Source organism: Lagenorhynchus albirostris, chromosome 18 (genome assembly GCF_949774975.1).
Source record: "Lagenorhynchus albirostris chromosome 18, mLagAlb1.1, whole genome shotgun sequence".
In the NCBI taxonomy this organism is placed as follows: Eukaryota; Metazoa; Chordata; class Mammalia; order Artiodactyla; family Delphinidae; genus Lagenorhynchus; species Lagenorhynchus albirostris.
Window position 1 is genome coordinate 3,606,750 of NC_083112.1, and position 20,695 is coordinate 3,627,444.

General features: G+C 46.0%; 1 protein-coding gene across 1 annotated transcript in view; it reads left to right on the forward strand.

Annotated features, from left to right (window-relative positions):
• Positions 1-1,574: 1,574 nt before the first annotated feature.
• The window catches only part of ATP8A2 (ATPase phospholipid transporting 8A2), a 439,475-nt gene continuing 420,354 nt past the window's right edge, over positions 1,575-20,695 (forward strand). Inside the window, exon 1 of the mRNA XM_060128800.1 lies at positions 1,575-1,711. Within this exon, the coding sequence (XP_059984783.1) occupies positions 1,611-1,711 (101 nt within the window). The 5' untranslated portion in view covers positions 1,575-1,610. The remainder of the gene's footprint in view (positions 1,712-20,695) is intronic.

The following is a 20,695-nucleotide window of genomic DNA, read 5'->3' on the forward strand; positions in this document are numbered from 1 at the left end:
CCGTGGAGGAGAGCAAAGTGGGATGAGGGAGCAGAGCGGAAAGCAGCACTTTGATTCAGGCTGGCTTACAAACTATCCCGTCGGCCTTAAATCAGCAAATGCTTCAAAACCAGCCTACTCCGGCGGCTCCCGGGCCAGCCAGTCTCCAAGGACCTGCTGCCCTCTGCTGCCCCTGTGGATAAGCAGAGGCAGAGCAGAGGGGCCCCGGAGAGCGGAGGCTGGAGGACAGGGTCTGAGGCCGGGGTCGTGTACTGAGACTTGTGCCTGCTCTGTGACCAGGGACCCGGCTGTGAGCACATCTCAGGACAGCACAGCAGCTCTCAATACCCAGTTTGATATTTGGGTGTCCTCTTCTTAGGATGAGGATTATAATAGGATTCTAACCACTTTAAAAAAGATGACATACTTCCATAGCCAAAGCTGTCTCTTTCAAAATGTTTCTGAACGTGCTTTGTAGCTGTGAAGTGGCTGTTTACTGAAGTGAGATGCCCGTTTCCTAAGTGATATGCAACACCTGTTTCTTTCATAGGTGGAAAGTGCGGCAGGTATTAGGGCAGATGCAATTTAAGGAAAAGCAGAGAAGACTGTCATCTGTAGGGCACTTATTTTTCTGTGGGCCTTGACGTCAGGGCCCCGCCCCCACCCCAAGGTCAAATCGCGAGGTGGGTGGCCCCGTGCAGTGAGGGACCCTGCCTTGTATTTGGAGGGGTGTGTGTGTGGAGGGGTGTGCACCTGCGCAGACATATTGGGTGTGTCATCGTTGTCCCTGCCGACCCCTCCTCAAGTGAAGGTTATGGGGAGCTTTAGCCCAAGAGAGGCTCGGCTCTAGGACTGAAATCGCATCTTAAGCAGATAGACTGGCTTGGGTCTTAACCACAGAAGCCCTGGATGAAGGCTCACGTCGCGCCCGCGAGCGGGGATGGGCGGGATTCTGCTCTCAGGTCGCCAGGCGCGTCGGGGGAGAAAAGCTGCTGGTTCGTTCCAGAAACCAGGGGACCAGCCCGCTGCACGGAGGGTCTGGAATTTCATCCTGGAGCACAGAGGTGTCTTCCACCGTCCTCTCTGGAGGCCGAATGCGGGGCACACCCCCTTAATGTGTCTCTCCGTTCCTCAGCGCAAAGAAGCCGGGAAAGCCTAGCTCGGGAATTCACTCCCTGGGCCTGGAGGGGGAGCTCGCCCCGGGGAGGGGAGGCTCTGGCCTCTGCTCCCCGCATCCGCTCGGCCCACGTGGCCCTACCTGCAGGGGTGCGCCCCTCGCCACCCCTGCGGGGACTGCGCTCCCCGCGCCCAGGCCCGGCTGGCCGGGGAGTGGGGAGGGGAGGGAGGGCGGGGCGAGGGGTGGGAGGGCCGAGGTTCCCACCCCCGGGAGGGGCTCCTCAGCGCTGGGGACCAGCGCGGGCGGGGCGGGGCCGACAAGCTGCGCGCGTCTCCGGGGGCCGCCGAGGTACAGCTGCGGCGCGTCGCCCGGAGCATCCTTTCCAGCTGGTCCCCGCCCGCCCGTGCTGCTGCCTGTGCCGGGCGTGACTTCTTTGTGTTCTGCTTTCTGACCGCGCCTCTTCTCCGCAGGACCTGTTCGTTCTTCTTCGGGCTACAAGAAGGCAGATGATGAGATGTCCCGGGCCACGTCTGTTGGGGACCAGCTGGACGCACCAGCCCGCACCATTTACCTCAACCAACCGCATCTCAACAGATTCCGTGACAACCGGATCAGGTAGGAGGCGGCAGCCAGCCGAGAGTCGCAGGAAGCGGTTAATTCACAGCTGGGATGTGGCTCGGCTTCCTCTCCTGGGCTTTTCCACGCACCTGGCCAGCCCCCCGCCCCTCTCTGCTGTCGCCAGCCCCCTCCGCTCCCCTCCCCCTCAAGCCTGGCAGTCTACACCCGCGTTTCCAATCGGGTCATGGGAATATAGCTCGTACCTTTCTCTCCTTTGCGTTGGTTCTGTGCTCAGGCTGGCTGTGAGCCCGGAGGACGTTTTTAGGCTTCCGTCCCTGGCAAAAATGAGGTTTCTCGTCTCTTCATCCCTGAGTGCCCTTCCAAGAATTCCCCAGCCCTGTTTTAAGCCAACTGATAGCTCTCCTTAACAAGTTACCGACTGTAATGTGGAGAAGCGCTTTATACTGGCATCCCCCAGGTCACAAGAACTCGCATTCAGCTCTCAATGCCCAGAACCTTTGTTAAGAGGGCTTTATTTGCTGGGAAACTTTGCCCAGAGTTAGCGGGAAGATGGATGGACGCTAACATGTAAACGTCTGCTTTTTGCGGGCCGCTCTCTTGGGTACTTTAGCTATATTGGCTTTATAAAACCTCAGAACCCCTTGAAGAAGGCAGTCTTACCTTCACAGACTGACAGAGAAGGATGTTAAATATGGCCATTTAGCTACTAAATGGCATAGCTGGAAATAGAACCTAGCCTGCCTGACTACTAAACCCAAAGTCTTTCTGCTGTGCCAAGCTAGATCTTTTCGGCATGTGAGTTAGCATGTTTGCAAATTTCATTAAACTTTCAGGCTTAGACGGCTTTATCTCTGGGAGGGACTTCAGAGGATGTAGTTCTGTGCGTGGCTCAGAACACCATGCTCAGGTGTAGAGAAGGTAAGTGATTGGTCAGGTTACATATGGATTATTGACAAACCCGAATCCCAGACCAGGGCTCCTTTGTTATGTGTTAAGTGTTCCTCTGCAGCCGTGGCACTTGAGCTTAGCCTGACATCTTTCTTCAGAAAGGCCTGGCTGTTGGACATTATTGTGGCTTGATAGGATTTGGGATAAAATAATGGTGCATATACTATGCAGAAGTGACGCTTTCATTTATTAAAAGAGTGTTAGATTATCCTGGATGGCTCTGTTTTGGGTTTTAAGAATGACCGTTGGGGCCTATTTAATACTTAAGCGTGTAGCTTGGAAGAATAGCTGAGACCGAATTCAAGGCTGAGTGGGCTTGGTTTAAGATACAGAGCCTCAAGCACTAGTTCCCGCTTCACCCACTAGGATAGCTCTAATCAGAAAGACAGTAGCAGGTGTTGGCGAGGATGTGCAGAAATGGGAACCGTCCTGCATTGCTGATGGGAATGAAAAATGGTGTAGCTGCTTTGGAAAACAGTTTGTTTCTTAAAAGGTTAAATGTGAAGTTACATATGATCCAGAAATTCGAGGTGTATATACCCAAGAGAAATGAAGACGTATGTCCACACAGAAACTGGTATAGAAGTCCCTAGCAGCATTATGATGGTAGGTAAAAGTGGAAAGCGTCCAAATGTCTGTTGACTGACAAGTGAGTAAATCGTGGTACATCCGTACAGTGGAGTATCATTTGGCCACAAAAAAGAATGCACTTCTACAACATGAATGAACTTTGAACACATTATGCTAGGAGAAGCCAGTAATAGGCCTCCTGTATGATTGTATGTATATGAAATACCCAGAGGAGGCAGATCTACGGAGACATAAGATTAGTGGCTTCTAGGGCTGAGGAGTAGGCTGGGAAAAGAGGAATGACTGTAATGTACACGGGGTTTCATTGGGGTGATGGATACACAACTCTGTGAAATATACTTAAACCATCTGCGATCCGGCACTGACATTATAGTTCCATTTCCTTAGACTTTCTCGTGTGTGACCTTAAGATATTTTCAAGTAGTCTTTTTGCTTAGTTCCTGTTAATTTCGGTGTCCATTTGTGCCTGCTTAAAGCTGGGAGGATGGAATAGGGGTCTTTGTTTCTTGTCCGAATTCTCTAGTTCCCGTGGAAGGTGAAGCTTTTTAAAAGCCTTGGTAGCGAGGCCTCACAACCTGTCCTGTAATTAAGACTCACATTGACTTTAAAATTTTTTAAATTTATTTTTATTGGAGTGTAGTTTATGTACAATGTTGTGTTAGTTTCTGGTGTACAGCAAAGTGATTCACTGATACACACATATATAAATCCTTTTTCAGACTCTTTTCCATTATAGGTTATTACAAGATATTGAATATAGTTCCCTGTGCTGTACAGTAGGTCCTTGTTGGATCTGTTTTATATATAGTAGTGTATAAAACACTGCTAATTTATCCCTCCCCTCACCCCTCCCTTTTGGTAACCATAAGTTTGTTCTCTATATCTGAAGACTCACATTGACTTTTGAAACTGATTTTTATTATTAATCAAAGAGATTTCCAGCGGCTGCCTGTTATACAGTTTCATTTGTACTCTTTTGGGGGTGGGGGAGGGCTAAGTGGGAGTATACCGTGGGTTGGCTAGGAAGAAAGTAGGTAGACACAAACCATTCCATTTAAAGCCTTGTATGTGAGTGTATAATTGAATTAGTTAAATATGTTAAATCTTACAATTCATACAGTTTGAGTTCATGGCTTATACTGTGAGCATAGGTTTCAGAGTCTACTGAATAGGCTCTAAGAAATTAAAGTATGGTGCCGGCTGTTCTAGAAAATGGTCTTCCAATACTCACTTTACCTCCACTGTATATTTAATTAGGAACTACTGATGGTAACGTGACTCGTAGTTCATTAAAGAATCGATTTTAAAGCTTCTTGGCATATAGTTTAAGGATTTTACAAAATCTTGAACAATATTGTTTCAGCACTTGAATATCGCTGAAATCGTTTTATAAAATACTGATTTTTTTTAAAAAATCAGGCTTTTTGTCTTCGTCATGACTGTTTGTTGAAAGTTGATAAAGCTACTCAAAGGAGTATTTTCATTAAAGCGAGTTGATAAAGGAGTTATTTTTCTTAATATAATTTTTCTTGGGAAAACATTGATGGTTTTTCCCGGAAGCTGGGGCGTATGGAGTGTTGATCCCAGATAGCTTGCATCTAAACTGAGGCTTTTGAAAAGAAGGGACCACGTGGGACAGATGGGGTCACGCTGGTCCATGGAGTGGGGGTGTCTGGTGTATCCGATGCCCTGCACCTCTGTAGGCTGGCCGTCCCTGGAACCGAGCTCTCGCACTTACCTTCCCCACCCGAGGCCATCTCTGGCTTGGAAGCTCGTGATGGTGGGGCAGTTGCTATGTGACTGCCTTCATGGGCAACTGGTGTTTTGACTTCACGGAAGGGGTTGGAGTTTGCAAAGGCGGGATGTGGTGGTTGTGCGTTCGGGGAGGTTGGCGAGGGGCAGCATGGTACAGTTCAGGGCAGCGATGGATGGTCCGGGGTTAACGTTTGGACTGGTGTGTCCATCCAAGAAGGAGACTCCCCACCAGGCGAGTGGGAGTGAGAAGGTCACTGCCGGGGTTAACTGGCTTTGGCAGCCCCAGGGGAATGCCAGACATGGTGACTCAAATTCCAAGCAATTCCTTGAAATTCTGGAAGGGTTTGTGCCGTGTCAATGGATGTCTCTCTAAACCTTGTTCTTGACGCTGCAGGTAACACCAGCATTTGATCTGAAGCTGTGGTATGTTGAAGTTTTCCATTATTGAAGCCAATGAATTTGGATTATCAAAATCATAGAGAAATAGAACATGGTCTTTTTCTCCTAGGCATTGATCTTCTAGGACCTTAACTGTGAAGACAGTAACTGTCTTCAGTCATCCAGCAATGACTAGATGTTACAGTGTAATTATTACATCTACACATGAAAGATTGTATATACGTCTACTTGACAAGATTCCTTTTTTCTCAAGTGTACAATCGCATCTCCTTTAAAATTTAACAGCTTTATTGAGAAATAATTCACATACCATGTAATTCACCCATCTAAAGGATACAGTTCAGTGGCTTTTACTATATTCAAGGTTGTTCTAAAGTTGTGCTGACGGTTGTACATTTTATCGCTTCCAGAGGAAACTCTGTGCCCCTTAGCTGACATCTCTCCATCCCCTCCTCCCCGGCCTGAAGCAACCACTAATCCACTTTCTATCTCTGTAGATTTTCCCGTTCTGGACATTTCATATGAATGATACCATTTCCCTTTAAGCATTTTAAGTTAAATATTAAAAGCTTATAGAAAGCTTGCTATCTAGTGGAACCTGGTGGCGAATAATTAATTTTGTGTATGTAAATTTAAAAAAATGTTCCAAGTTACTCAATTTTTCTTCCGGAAAATACCTTGAAATGATTTCCTGGTCAAAGGAATGGGCAATATTTATGTCATCTAGATCAGGCACGTGCAGTCTTTTTATGTGACTATCGAGCATGCCATTTAAAACAGTGAGTTTCAAGGCTGTCAAACGGTTTTCTCCAGTATTTGAAATGAGGCCTTCAAAGCAAGTTAGGAATGTTTACAGACACTCAGATTTGAATGAGTCATTCATTTCAGGTGGGAGTTAAAGATGGCGAAAATCTTCATTAAAGCAATAACTCGAGCTTTGTCAAGCTATCGCATTGCTTAAAGTTGCTTTGGCTTGAGAGAAAATTGCTTCATATGAATAGTTTGCTGATTTTGTCAGGATAAGTTTGGAGTAGAACTTTGCCTTTATAGAGAGGAGAATCGAGCACTGGGTGGTAGGTTTAATAGCATCACGGTTTCATAATATTAGGGTGGGAGCATCACAGTTTCATAATATTAGGGTGGGGTCCTGATGCCTAAGAGGAGATTTTTCTTTTACGGAGTGAAGAGAACAAAATCATCTTCAAAAGCAGTTTGTACCCGAATAGCGGTGGTAAATGTTTGTATATGGTACCAGATCTAAGATCATGGAGGGCTGCGAGGACGAGCGATTCTCTCTAAACAGCTAAAGCCGCAGAATTTAGGTAGGATCTGGTCATCCCACTTAAGGTGCTTACAGTTTAACAGAGAAACCATACCAAGATACCGGTAACAATCGTAACTTCCTTTTGATTCACGTACAGATCGTTGTATTAAAAACCAAGGTTTATAGATCTCACGTGAGACAGTCGTCCTTGTCAAGTTTGGCAAAGGTAAAGGTATATAAAATCCTTATCAAGAATAGTTGATGATGTTGAAAGCATTCCATTTGCCTACTTTAAAACGGCCTCAAGATTTTCTTCCACTTATGCTGTTTTTTATTGATCTGTTTATATTTTGAATAACACTTGTATGTTCTTAAGGCATACAACGTGATGGTTTCATACACGTAGCAAAATACTACAGTCAAGCTAATCAACATATAATCCCTTCACATAGCTAGCATTAGCTGTTTTTAATTTCAAGGCATATACTTGGTTAACCTCTAAACCAAGCACTCCTAGCCTATATTTTCTGAACATGAATGTCACAGCACATCAAGAATCCTTACTTTTATACATGCCAGTAGCAAGTAAGGCCACAGAAGATGCTTGTAATTAGAACACTTATTAGGTTTGCACCACTGGACAAGGCTTTGGAGGCATTTTGCAGATAAAAGCATTCAAATCGGGGGCTTTGGCGCTGTTTATTTCCGGTAACTGTGACGTGCTTGAGCTTTCTTGAAATGTAGTATTTTTAGAAACAGAAGCATGTCAGCCTTGGGCCGATTTTGTATTTGATGTTTCTAAGGAAACAGCAAATGTCTAGGAGAACCGACTTGGACGGGTGAATTGCTTTATCGAGTTGACCCTTGTATGAGTAGATCTGGTGCAGATTTTGAATTTGACTAAAGAAATGTCTGTGCCATTCCCATTTATAAAAACAGGCAAAGGTGTTGGGTTTGAGTTCTAGTCAGTCACTTATTTTCCCCTCCCCTAGTCCCAGATTCTGTTTAACTCTTACTGTCTGTCTTCTGTGAACTTGAGCGCTTCTGACTCTTACTGATAAAAAGAATTAAGCATCAGGATTTGTGAAAAACACACGTTAAAATTAACCAGAATTGGAGACGACTAGGGCGATGTGACAGCTACACGCAGTATCAGTTCTAAATCAGATCTTGGCACAGAAAAGGTACATTGGAGGAAACACTGAACTTATTTTTTAAATTGAAGTATAGTTGATTTACCATGTTGTGTTAATTTCTGCTGTCCAGCAAAGTGATTCAGTTATACACATGTATACATTCTTTTTCATATTCTTTTCCATGATGGTTATTGAATATAGTTTCCTGTGCTATATACAGTAGGACCTTGTTGTTTATCCATTCTCTACGTAACAGTTTGCATCTGCTGATCCCAAACTCCCAATCCAGCACCCCCCTTGGCAACCACAAGTCTGTTCTCTATGTCTGTGAGTCTGCTTCTGTTTCATAGATAAGTTCATTTGTGTCTTACTTTAGATTCCACATATGAGTGATACCATATTTGTCTTTCTCTTTCTGACTGACTTCACTTAATATGATAGTGTCTACTTGCAGCTGTGTTGCTGCAAATGGCATTATTTTGTTCTTTTTCATGGCTGAGTAGTATTCCATTGTATATCTGTAACACTGGTGAATTTTGAACTCTGTAGTTGGGGTAGTATTGTACCAGTGTCATTAAATTAGTTTTGATCATGATTCTAAGGTGATAGGAGATACTGACTTCGTGGGGTGCCTGGGCGAAGGTTTATGGCAGCTCTCTACTATGTTTGCGACTCTTCTGTGAGCATCAACTTATCTCAAAGTAAAAATACACTAAAAACCAGAAGTATCTGGGACAGTAGGAACTAAATGCTCAACTCTCGTCTTTCTGTTGGATGCTTTGGGCGATGTTGGGTCCTTCCTGGGGACAGATGTGTGTTTGAAGGGGTGGTGGTCAGGGGAGACTGGACCAGTATCTTCACATATCCACGGTGCCGATCAGATGGGAAGGCAGCGTCCCCTTAGCTGGCAACAGTAGGGTCTGTTTGCAAACGTCCGATCTAGTTGTGTCGAAGTTGAAAAAGTAGAACCGTGGGCTGCAGAAAATTCTGCAGTCAGAGTTCAGTCATGTGAGCTTTTGTGTAGTTATCTAGAAAGTAGCGTCTAAGTGTTCATTCTGCTACTTCTGGCTGAGTCACTCAACAGACAGCAGAAGCTTACTCAGAAATGCTAATCAGCAGCCCTTTCAAGAGGGACAATGCCTCGTGAGAACAAAAGGGGAGGTCTGACCATTGTTGGGAGGGAGGGAGGTTTTACAAAGAAATTTCCTGAAATCCATGAGGTTGGCTTTGATCATCTAAATGCTGATCTGCCCTTTTCTCCTAAATGAACGCCAGCTCTTCACAACTCAAACTGTAGGCTTTTAGATACCCTTACCTATGTTTTTAATTAGATGTAGTTAGGAAAGGATTTGGGGTTGAGTTTGGGATGTTGTGGTTGGTCCTTCAGAGCGATTATTCTCTGTACCTTCAGTATTTGTCCTGCGTAGGCTCCTGGAGAGGTTTGTCTGCCTGGGGCTTTCAGACCTGCCTGAGACGAGCTGACAGCTGGGGAGAGGGCCTCGCTCTGTCACACAAGCTCTAGAGCCACATCAGTGGTCTCCAGATTTTTTTGATCACATGTCCCATCAGTAAAACTTTTTACCATGAACCTGGAATATGTCTATTTAACTATCTGTCTATATGTATTACTGTCATTATCTGAAGACCCAATACGTATTTTTGGCTGCTGTGTTAGGTCTTCTTTGTTGCGAGCAGGCTTTCTCTAGTTGCAGTGAGCAACGGCTACTCTTTGTTGTGGTGCGCGGGTTCTTGTTGCGGAGCACGGGCTCTAGGTGCGCAGGCTTCAGTAGTTGTGGCTCATGGGCTCAGTAGTTGGGGCACGCGGGCTCTAGAGCGCAGGCTCAGTAGTTGTGGTGCATGGGCTTAGTTGCTCCGCGGCATGTGGGATCTTCCCGGCCCAGGGCTCGAACTCGTGTCCCCTGCATTGGCATCTGGATTCATATCCACTGCGCCACCGGGGAAGTCCATTGCATGTTTCTGAAGCCACTTGTTCTTTTTGGGAGAGTTAGTCTAGTTGACAAGCGCGCCTAGCTGGATGCAGACACTGAAACATGCGGTAATAAGCTGAGAGAACGGCCAGGGGAGGGCACCTTTGTTGCTCCCTTAGTCACTTAAGCTGCCAGGACAAAATACCATAGCCTGGGGGTTTAAACAACAGAGATGCATTTTCTCACAGTTCTAGAGGCTGGAAGTCCAAGATGGAGGGTGCCAACATGGTCAAGTTCTGGTGAGGACCCTCTTCCTGTCTTGTATACCACCACCTTCTCAAGTGATGAGGAGAGAGAGAGAGAGAGAGAGACCAAGCTGTGTGGTGTCCCTTCCTGTGAGGGCACTAATGCCATCATGAGGGCCCCACCCTCATGACCCCATCTCAACTTAATCACCTCCCAAAGGCGCCATCTCCAATACCATCACGGGGGATGCGGGTGGGGTCAGGGCGTCGACATAGGGATTTTCAGGGGACACAGTTCAGTCCACAGCATCCCCTGACCCCCACTGTTAGGGCGCTTCTCCTTCAGCTGTGTTACAGAGGGTCTTGGGGCATTCAGTAAAGGTTATTGAAGCTAACTTTTTGGAGGTACATGTACATATGAGCTCTGATACCTTTCTCCTACACCCCAGGGTGGAAGCACCTGCTCTAGATTCTTTTCCTTGGAGAAAACCTGTGTGGTCCAACCCAGTCTGACCTTGACCTTAGGTTTCAGCAGCACTGAGACACATGACAGTAAGGAGGCTGGAGCACCGTTTCCAAGCCCGCGTTGGTCTGTGCTAGGGACGCACGTCAGCCCCCGACTGTCAAGAGTGATGCTCCGGGGCTGGGCATGGGTCATGGCTCTGCAGGGCAGGCCAGCGGCAGAGTGGGTGTGGGTGAAGCTGATGGTAGATGACCAGTGAGCTGGGTTGGAGGTGAGTAGTGGCTCACATCGGGAGGGCATCCAGGCATGGGGGGAGGCACATGCGAAGGGCAGAAGGTCTACCAGCCATGTTGTGCCTTTCCAGAAACGATGCGGATGATACCTGAGGTGCCGAGAAAAGCCAGGCCCCTGGAGGTGAGTTAGCTGCAGAGAGGAAGGCTTTTAAAGGGGCAGGTGACAGCGTTACATTGTTTCCGGGACCCTTCTGGCTGATGCAGTTATATAAAGGAACATTCCTTAAGTTATCCAATCAAAAAATGACTCCTTTATTTCTGCTCCTGTAAAGAGTGGAGGTTTCAAAAGTATTGTCTAGCATATGAAATGTGTTACCAAGCTCTGACAATTTAAAAAGAGCTCTTTATTTGAAAACAGTAAGGCTATATAGGCTGAGTAGTGTCATACTTACTTCCCCAGTATTCCATCTCTGTTACAACTGCCTCCTGTTAATGTTTCATGTTACCTTTACAAATCATTAATCATTCTAGGCTTGATAGATCAGAATAAATTGAATTCCCTCATCAATGACTATGGCAGAAGGGCAAACAGAAACGTTGACTTCTCTCAGTGTTACTGTTTTGCTGGACAGCTGCCACTAGGATTTCAGTCAAATTTTGTTCACTATGTTTCCTTAGATGTTGCAGGAGAAATAATTTTAAGGACAGGAGGGAGCGTGTGTGCACGTATATATTTAGCTATTCTCTGTATGGAGGTCTTGACATGGGTCAACCATGTTTATAAGCTCAGTATTGTCAATATTATGAAGTTGGGAAACTCCAAGGCCAAAGAAAACACCATGGGAGATTCCTTCTGATGTCTTTACCAATCTCCTTCCTCCATTCTGTGTAAATGTCTGCGGCGCACACGCGCGCACACACGTACACACATATACACACACACGCACATACGCCCGAAATGCTCACTTAATGCTTATAATTCATTTGCCTACAAAGGAACATCTGTCTCCATTGAGGGTTGGAGAAGTTATCTATGATATTTTTGCCCTTAAAACTGTACCTGAAAACTCCAAAACTACATGCTCACATTAAACCCTGAGGGCATGTTGAGAAAGCTTCATGTTACTGACCATTTTTTCATGTTTCTCATTCCAAGTTCTGAGGACCATGTGTTTTGAGATTTGCAGTCCATTTGATAGTAACTTTCTTTGGATGGTTCATGGGCACAATACAGTGCTGCAAAGTTTTTTTTCACAAGTCATACGCTTACCTAGACCAGAAGCTATTTTTAATACAGTGCTGGTGTTTGCTATGGAATGAAATAAGTGTTTTATAGAAACCAACCCCTGATGTTTAAGGATTTGGGAATAGTGGATTGCTTTATAAGAAAGTTAGCTCAGTTAGGTTTTAAATCATAATACTTTCGATATAAATAGTTCGCAGATATTAATGTTCTTCACAGCCAAGTATGTTTTCTCACCTAGCAGCTGCAGATAAATCAATTATGCATCGCGTGTTCTTTTGAACTGTTGGGCTAAGGGACCTCATGAATTTTGATATTTTGAGATACTACAATTAGAAAAAATGAATACAGTAAGAATGGCTAGGCTTTTTGAGAAACTCATATGCTGTTTACTTTTTGAAATACATCGGGTATTTAAAAAATTAGAACGACCTAAAAATGGGTCCACATATGTCCATGGAATAATAATGTTTATAACGTAATGAATAGAGCAGTAGTTGAGTGATAGAGCTTTGTTGTAATGTCTGAGATGTGTTCTCTGCTTAGTAAGACTTTGAAGATAGTTGCTGACTGAGGGGGCAGGGTGTCGGAGAGAGATGGATTGGGAGTTTGGGGTTAGCAGATGCCAACTATTATATATAGAATGGATAAACAACAAGGTCCTACTGTACAGCACAGAGAACTGTAGTTAATATCCTACAAACCATAATAGAAAAGAATATGAAAAAGAATATATCAACATACATGTGTAACTGAATCACTTTGCTGTTCAGCAGAAGTTAACATTGTAAATCAAGTATACTTCAGTAAAATTAAAAAAAAAAAGTGAATCGTCTCTGAAACCTTTTTGCCAGGTTGATGTAGCCCATAAATGATCAAATGCATTTTCGTGGAATCTTTGCGAGACAGCATCAGTGCCGATGGTCACTTCATGCTTGCGCTCCACAGGCCGTATTGCGCTTCCCATCTCCTGTCGCATGGTTGGAGAGACCAGGATATATAGATCATTTTTTTAAAAAACCTTACATTGCATAAGAAAAATCTGTTTATTTGGTCTGGGATGGAAACTAGCACGTGGTGATTTTGTTGAAGGCGATCCTATTGTCACCCGTCCTGCGGTGCGTATGTCACGGGGTTACTGTGAGGATTAATTAATTAATATGCATAATTACTGAATTAATATGCAGAAAACACTGTAAACAGTGTCTGACTGAGTGCCTTATGAATTTTGATGTTCCCGTCATTTGCATTTTAGATAATATATTTGGCAATAACTTTCCACTAAACTTTGTATATGATCACTTGAGTTAAAAAAAAAAAAAAACCACCAGGTTTGGTGTTGTGTTAGTAGAGATTAAAAAATAATGTGCAGGGCTTCCCTGGAGGCGCAGTGGTTGAGAGTCTGCCTGCTGATGCAGGGGACACGGGTTTGTGCCCTGGTCCGGGAGGATCCCACATGCCGCGGAGCGGCTGGGCCCTTGAGCCATGGCCGTTGAGCCTGCGCGTCCGGAGCCTGTGCTCCGCAGCGGGAGAGGCCACAGCAGTGAGGGGCCCGCGTACCGCAAAAAAAAAAAAAAAAAAAAAGTGCACACTGAGTAGGCTGAATGGATGTAAGGAACAAACACAAACATTTTCGTTTTGCTTAAACCTGATTTTTAAGATTTAATTTTAGTGTTTGCCTGAGGTTATCACAGAGAATTTTAAATTACTAAGTACTTACTGGAAAAATAGTAACAGAAAAAACTAGCAGTGTAAACTTTTTTTTTTTTTTTTGAATAGCCCGAGGAGGAAAGGCAATCAAAGTGAAGTAAAGTGGGCGAAGCAAATCTGGTCTGTAGGTCTTGGCTCTCCTGATTTCTGGCTGAATGACCTGTGCCAGTGATTTCCTGCATTTCCTCATTTGTCAGATGGGAAGCACATTTCCTTGAAGGTTTCTTGTGATCACACGAGGCTCCAAGCGTGAAAATGTCCAGAACGTGATGCACCGTGGATATCGCCTCTCCGGTCCTTCATAATATGTCATGTAGGCCTATCGCTTTTTTTCTTTCCCTTTTTAATTGTGCTAAATACACGTAACATAAAATTTACCATCCTCATTATTTTAAGTGTACGGTTCAGTAGGGTCAAGTACACTCACGTCATGGTGCAGACAATCGCCAGGACTCTTCATCTTCCCAAACTAAGACTTTCTGTCCCTCCAGCCTCCCCACCCACACTCCCCCCTGACCCCCACTGTTCTATTTCCTGTCTCTCTGAATCTGTCTACTCCGGACGCCTCCTGTAATCTTCTTACTGCCCTTTGAAATAGTAATTCTCCACCATTGTCGGGAGTTTCAGGACTCTATCAAGCTGTCATTGTTTTTATGGTGTCTCCATCCTTTGATTCTCCTGTGCTTGATCTTACGTCTTGCTGTGTACCATGGTACAAAAAAGCCCCATTTTTCAAAATAGGTATAAAAGTTTAAAGGAAACTCAAATGACTTATTTTCTTCCCTATTTCTCCCGTCGACTTTACCCATTTTCCCCTGATGGTCCCGGGAAAGTTGGGATATTCCTGGACCAGGAAGGAGAATTGAAGGCTGGGGAAGAAGCTTGGTGGGATTGGGCATGGGCTTTAACCAGACCGGCCTTGTCAAGCAGGTGGTTTCTCCTGCCCCGGTTCAGGCTCTCTTTCTCCACTTGTTACGGTGACCCCCACCCCTCAACCATTTCCCTTCCAGGGGGTTATTTTTCTAGAACAGTGAAGGCTCTGGGATTCTTCATCCAGGGACCATTTCTACTTGTGTTGCGTCTTCAGTAAGGTATGCAAGGCTGTGCTCATTCTACCCTTGGATTCCCGGTCCATCTCCCCCTGTTCCTTCTCATCCTGTGTTGTGGCTGCCGCGAGATGCTCCCTGGGCCTTTAATCACGTGCATTCCCTGGAGTGCTTTCTCCTTCCTTGCTAAAGCCTTTCGGTCTTTTAAGATTTGGGTCTCCCATCTCTCTCTTTAAAAATATATTATTGAAATATAGTTGATTTACAATGTGTTAATTTCTGCCGTACGGCAAAGTGACTCAGTTATACATGTATATATACTTTTCCATCATGGTTTACACAGGAGGGTCCCACATCTCTTAAGAAGAGTGCCCTTCCTGTCTCACATCTCCCACCCCCTTGGCTGTCCAGCCCACTCCCAGCCCCGCAGCACTGCACTGAATGACTTTCTTCCACAGGTGAAGGTCAGAACTGAACAGAAAATAGGAATTGGCTTCACACGTTGTTCTAAGATTTCCCTTACCTACTTAATTGCTTATTGAACAGAACCGAACCCCCAAAGCAGTTACTTAAGCCTCAGAAATTAGTGTTTTGTGTGCTTTTTATGTTTTGCTTTTATATATAAAGTACTCCTGAAAGGGGGGTGCTGAGTTAAATGCTTTTAATGTCAGTTCTTCAGACTTAACGGATTTCTGTCTGTCCTCACATGCAGGTGCCTTTGGGATTTAATGTGATAGCTGGCACCCTTAGCCATTTCTATCAGCTGAAGTTTAAAATGTGTTCATTTGGCAAATTTCTTTTTAGTGTCTAGTACACACCAGTCACTGAGCTGCCGTTGGGGATGTGATGGAAAAGCAAGGCATTGGTGACTTGTTTCTTTTCCCATGTTGCTTTAGTTTTTTGGTGGGTTTGGGTGCAGGTGATGACTTAGGGATGACATGTGTTATCCAGGCCTGGATCAGCTAGTTCCCCTCTGCTGTCCGGCTCACACCCTCAGCCTCTTAGAAGAGGAATTCCAGGAGCAGAAGGCTCAGCGCAGCCTTCTGGTGTGTTCTTCCCGGGTCGTGCCGTGTGTCACTTTCACTACCACGGCACCTTCCTCTTAGGCTCACCCTGCGGTACAGACTGCACCCAGGTGAGGGGGCCAGGCTCCCACATCTGAGCCTGCACCCCTCAGGAGAGCCCGGAAGGGAGGTGTGGGCAAGGTGGAGCTGGAATCCCCAGTTCACAGGAAAAAGGTACGTAACTCACCTGAACCCCACAGTTTGTGGAGGACCAAGGAGCCACCTGCCCGAGGTGCAAACAGTAAAACCGACTAAAAGTCTGTCTGCTGTGCCTTGTCCTCGTGCACCAGCATTGGTCTGCAGTGTCGGCAATAAAATAAATACACGTGTGTGCTTCAAACTAGTGCATTTTTATTACTTTTAAATACATGTTATATTCGACATGGGGATTAGGAGCAGTCCCAGGTAACCCTCTGGCCCCCAGTGCACGCAGACTAGATTTAATAAAAATCTTAAAATGGAAACATTTTCATAATTATTCCTCGTTTGCAAATTGGAGACCAAATCAAGAAAATAAAAAGCTACCATTAGTGGTGTGATTCAGTAGTTGTCTAAATTATATATTTTTACAGATGTTTTGGTTTTGTTAACTTTCACCTACGAGTTACTTGACAATTATTGACGTAAATGTTGGAGCAGCCTATAACCAAAGGATCAAAATTCAAACTGTTATGTAAATATAAAAATGATGGAACAGATAGTTGTGCTTTTTTTTTAACATCTTTATTGGAGTATAATTGCTTTACAGTGGTGTGTTAGTTTCTGCTTTATAACAAAGAGTTGTGCTTTTTCTTGTACTATGATTTTAGTATTTATTGGCATGATCAGATAAAACTTGATAAAGGCAGTGTTTGCTGCTTCCCGGTCAATTTTATATGTTTTAGTTTCATGATTGTTACTGAATGTAATTTTGCCACACAGAGGAGGGGACTACTAAAACGCAGTCTTCTCTGGGTCTGTGACCCAGCGGAGGCAAGCTGCCCCTCTACCATCGTCCTGGGTCTCAAGCTGCCCTTGACCGTGGGCTGCATCTTCTCCTGCACCTGTGCAGCTGTATCTGGCCATAGCATCCTGTCTTCCGGGCCTAGGTTTCCTCTTGTGTCAAATGAGGGGCTCGAAGTAGATCTTTCAAGCGCTGTTCTGGCTGTGAAATCCTGTGGTGACTGTATCCTGAGTCCGTGGCCTGGCTTGGGGGAACAGGTTCCGTTGACCTGTTGACCAGTTCCTGTTGCAGCTCCCACGCCTGCCGTCCTTAGCGCCCGTTGGCAGGTGTTGCAGGTGGTCTGTGAATGTGTCACGGGTTCCCTGTTGCTTCGTTCCCTACGACTAGGAGTGAGAGATTGGCTCAGGTCTCCCTCTGCATTTGGGAGGAGATAGATTCTCCGTAGGCTCCAGAGTCTTACATTACATTCTTCTATGTTCGCACTCATCCAGTTAGGAGACTAATGCTATTACCAGATTGTCACAAATTTGGGGGTCAACTCGCTCCTGAGTTTTGCCTGACATGCTTTGAGCTGTGTCACTTAATACACAGGATTTACCATGCTGGTGGTGACATGGCTGCAGTGAGTATTTTGGCCTTAGTCATGGTTTTGGCCTTAGACTTAATTTTGACGTAATAGTACAGCCTTTGCTTTCTTTTTGTTCACGTTTGTGTTTGTTGCTCATGAACTGGCTCTTAGTTTTTCTAAGTAACAGACTCCCCACTGAATTCCACCCTCTTCTTCTGTTCACTGGGGGCGCCTGACCTCTCTGTTGTCACTTGTTCCATCTCCTATTTTTGCGTTTTTTCTGGACTCCTGGGCGTGGCTACTGGCACCCATCATAGAATCACTAACCAAATGGGAAACGGGGGGCGGAGCCATCAGTTTGGACCACACTGACCTTGCACGTCTGGGATGGGCAGGCAGGTGTGTCCAGAGGTAAATATATTGTTCCAGGGAGGGCTTGTGGTAGAGGTCAAGGCTGGAGGTGGATTTGGTGACCGTGCACACACTGGTGGTGATTTGAGATACGGAAGTGAGGGGACAAGACCCTTGGGGATGTTGAACGAGAGGGTCCTGTCTAAGGGCCACTCAGCAAAGGAGGGAGGGGACATGGTACCTGGGGAGGAGGGTACAGAAGCCAAGGATGGCCCTTTGAGGAGGGAGGTGGGTAGGGACCCTTCCACAGAGATGAGTCGATGAAGAGAGAGAGGCTGATGAAGGGGAGAAGCTCGGGCATGATTTTATATAAAAATAGATCTTGCCAGGAAGAGTCGTGAGCATGTTTAAAGGTTGAGGGGTCAGCAGTGAAGGGCGGGAGGGAGGGCTGAGGTATTGGACCGTCGGATGGTACGAGAGCCTGGGGGACATGCCCGGGGTTAAAGGGCAGCCCGTGGACTTGGACGCGGACAGGAGAACCGTCCCTTCCTAAGAGGATGGGAAGGGCTGAGGCCCGAGGAGCAGCGGCAGCTAGTGAGCTGGGGGTCGAGGTGAATCAAGTCCTGTTTCCCCCACGGCAGGGGGAGGGGCACAGCTTCAGAGGGAAGGAGCCAGGCTGGTGGGGGGATGGTTAGAGGAGGGGGAGGGACCGGAGCAGCGACCTGGTGGTTGGGGGAGGGAGCTGACACCCCCCCCCCCGCCCCCGCCCCGTGGCCCAGAGAACCCAGGGAGCCACATGCGGGTCACTGCGCCGCAGTGGAGGGCCCGCTGGGCTTTGCTTCCTTGAGGAACACGTGTTAGTGTTTTTTTAAACCTTTGGGGAAACGAAAAACCCCAGTGAGGTAAAGAGATCAGCCTGGATTGGCCGCAGTGACTTCTGTGTGTGCTGGAGACTGTCCCGAGGGGGCTTTGTGCCTGGTGGGGGGGCTTTGACCTTCCTGCCACTGCAGAGGATTGAAACACGCATAAATGTTTTATTAGGTTTCCTGGGAGCCCAACCGCTGCCGCAGCAGACAAGGTATGGAGGCCGCTTTGGCAGAGACAGGGAGGCTGCAGGTACGGCGAGAGGGGAGACGAGAGGGGACGCAGCCTGTGTTCTGTTTCTTTGTTTCCGCTTTTGGAGGGCCAGGGACCCTGGTACCTGTGGGTTTTTAGAAGAGCTTTGCTTCTCTGATAGTCACAGGACCTTCATCTCTGTTCAAAAAACTGAAAACAGAAGGATAAAAAGTGAATTGAAGCTTCTGACATTTTTATAACTGTTTGCAAACACAGTCACCACTATCTTCCCACTGATTCTTTCGGACGCCTTCCGTCCACGTCCATCCAGCAGCGAGTAAGTGTGATGCTCCGGTGGTTTCACAGCGGTTGGTCACAGCGATGTCCTTGGGCTTCACTTGTGAGCTCCCCCTGCCCCTCCTGTCCCCTGGCGCTCCTTGCTAGGTGGTGTCCCGGAGATGACTGTACTCTTGTCCCAGCGCCACCTCCCTCCGTGCAGGATTCCCCTTCCTGAACCGAGTTGGGTGTTAGCTCAGCTCTCCCCTTGGCTGGCATCTCCCTCCCCGACAGCTGTGTGAGCCCCGCTGTCCTGGCGTGTTGCTCTTAAGGACTATAAGGGTCAGATTTGGGTAAAAACAAAACAGGACCTGGGGAGCTGAGAATGGTGCCGTCGCCACCCTCCGCTTCCTCCCTGCAGGGTGGCACCTACCCACCTCCTCTTAGCTCAGAAAAGGCCAGAGTATCTAATGACCTCAGGATTGGCCAGTGGTTAAGACGTTGACGAGAGGTTTGACTTGGTTTTAAGAAGCAAGGGGATTTGCTTTTGCAAAGGTTGATGGAGGGCTCCGGGGGAGGGGGAGAGGGGGAGAGGGACCTGGAAGCGAGGATGGAGACTGGAGTCCCTTGTCTCCCACCCTATTTTTTCTTAACATCTTTATTGCTTTGCAGTGGTGTGTTAGTTTCTGCTATGTAACAAAGTGAATCAGCTATACATATATCCCCATATCCCCTCCCTCTTGCGTCTCCCTCCCACCCTCCCTATCCCACCCCTCTAGGTAGACACAAAGCACCGAGCTGATCTCCCTGTGCTATGCGGCTGCTTCCCACTAGCTATCAATTTTACGTTTGGCAGTGTATATATGTCCATGCCACTCTCTCACTTCGTCCCAGCTTATCCTTCCCTCTCCCCATGTCCTCAAGTCCATTCTCTACGTCTGCGTCTTTATTCCTGTCCTGCCCCTAGGTTCTTCAGAACCTTTTTTTTTTCAGATTCTATATATATGTGTTAGCATACGGTATTTGTTTTTCTCTTTCTGACTTAACTTCACTCTGTATGACAGACTCTAGGTCCATCTACCTCACTACAAATAACTCAGTTTCGTTCCTTTTTATGGCTGAGTAATATTCCATTGTATATATGTGCCACATCTTCTTTATCCATTCATCTGTCGATGGACACTTTTAGGTTCCTTCCATGTCCTGGCTATTGTAAATAGAGCTGCAATGAACATTGTGGTACATGACTCTTTTTGAATTACGGTTTTCTCAGGGTATATGTCCAGTAGTGAGATTGCTGGGTCCTATGGTAGTTCTATTTTTAGTTTTTCAAGGAACCTCCATAACTGTTCTCCGTAGTGGCTGTATCAATTTACATTCCCACCGACAGTGCAAGTGGGTTCCCTTTCCTCCACACCCTGTCCAGCATTTATGGTTTGTAGAATTTTTGATGATGGCCATTCTGACCGGTGTGAGGTGATACCTCATTGTAGTTCTGATTTGCATTTCTCTAATGATTAGTGATGTTGAGCATTCTTTCATGTGTTTGTTGGCAATCTGTATATCTTCTTTGGAGAAATGTCTATTTAGGTCTTCTGCCCATTTTTGGATTGGGTTGTTTGTTTTTTTTGATATTGAACTGCATGAGCTGCTTGTAAATTTTGGAGATTAATCCTTTGTCAGTTGCTTCATTTGCAAATATTTTCTCCCATTCTGAGGGCTGTCTTTTCATCTTGTTTATGCTTTTCTTTGCTGTGCAAAAACTTTTAAGTTTCATTAGGTCCCATTTGTTTATTTTTGT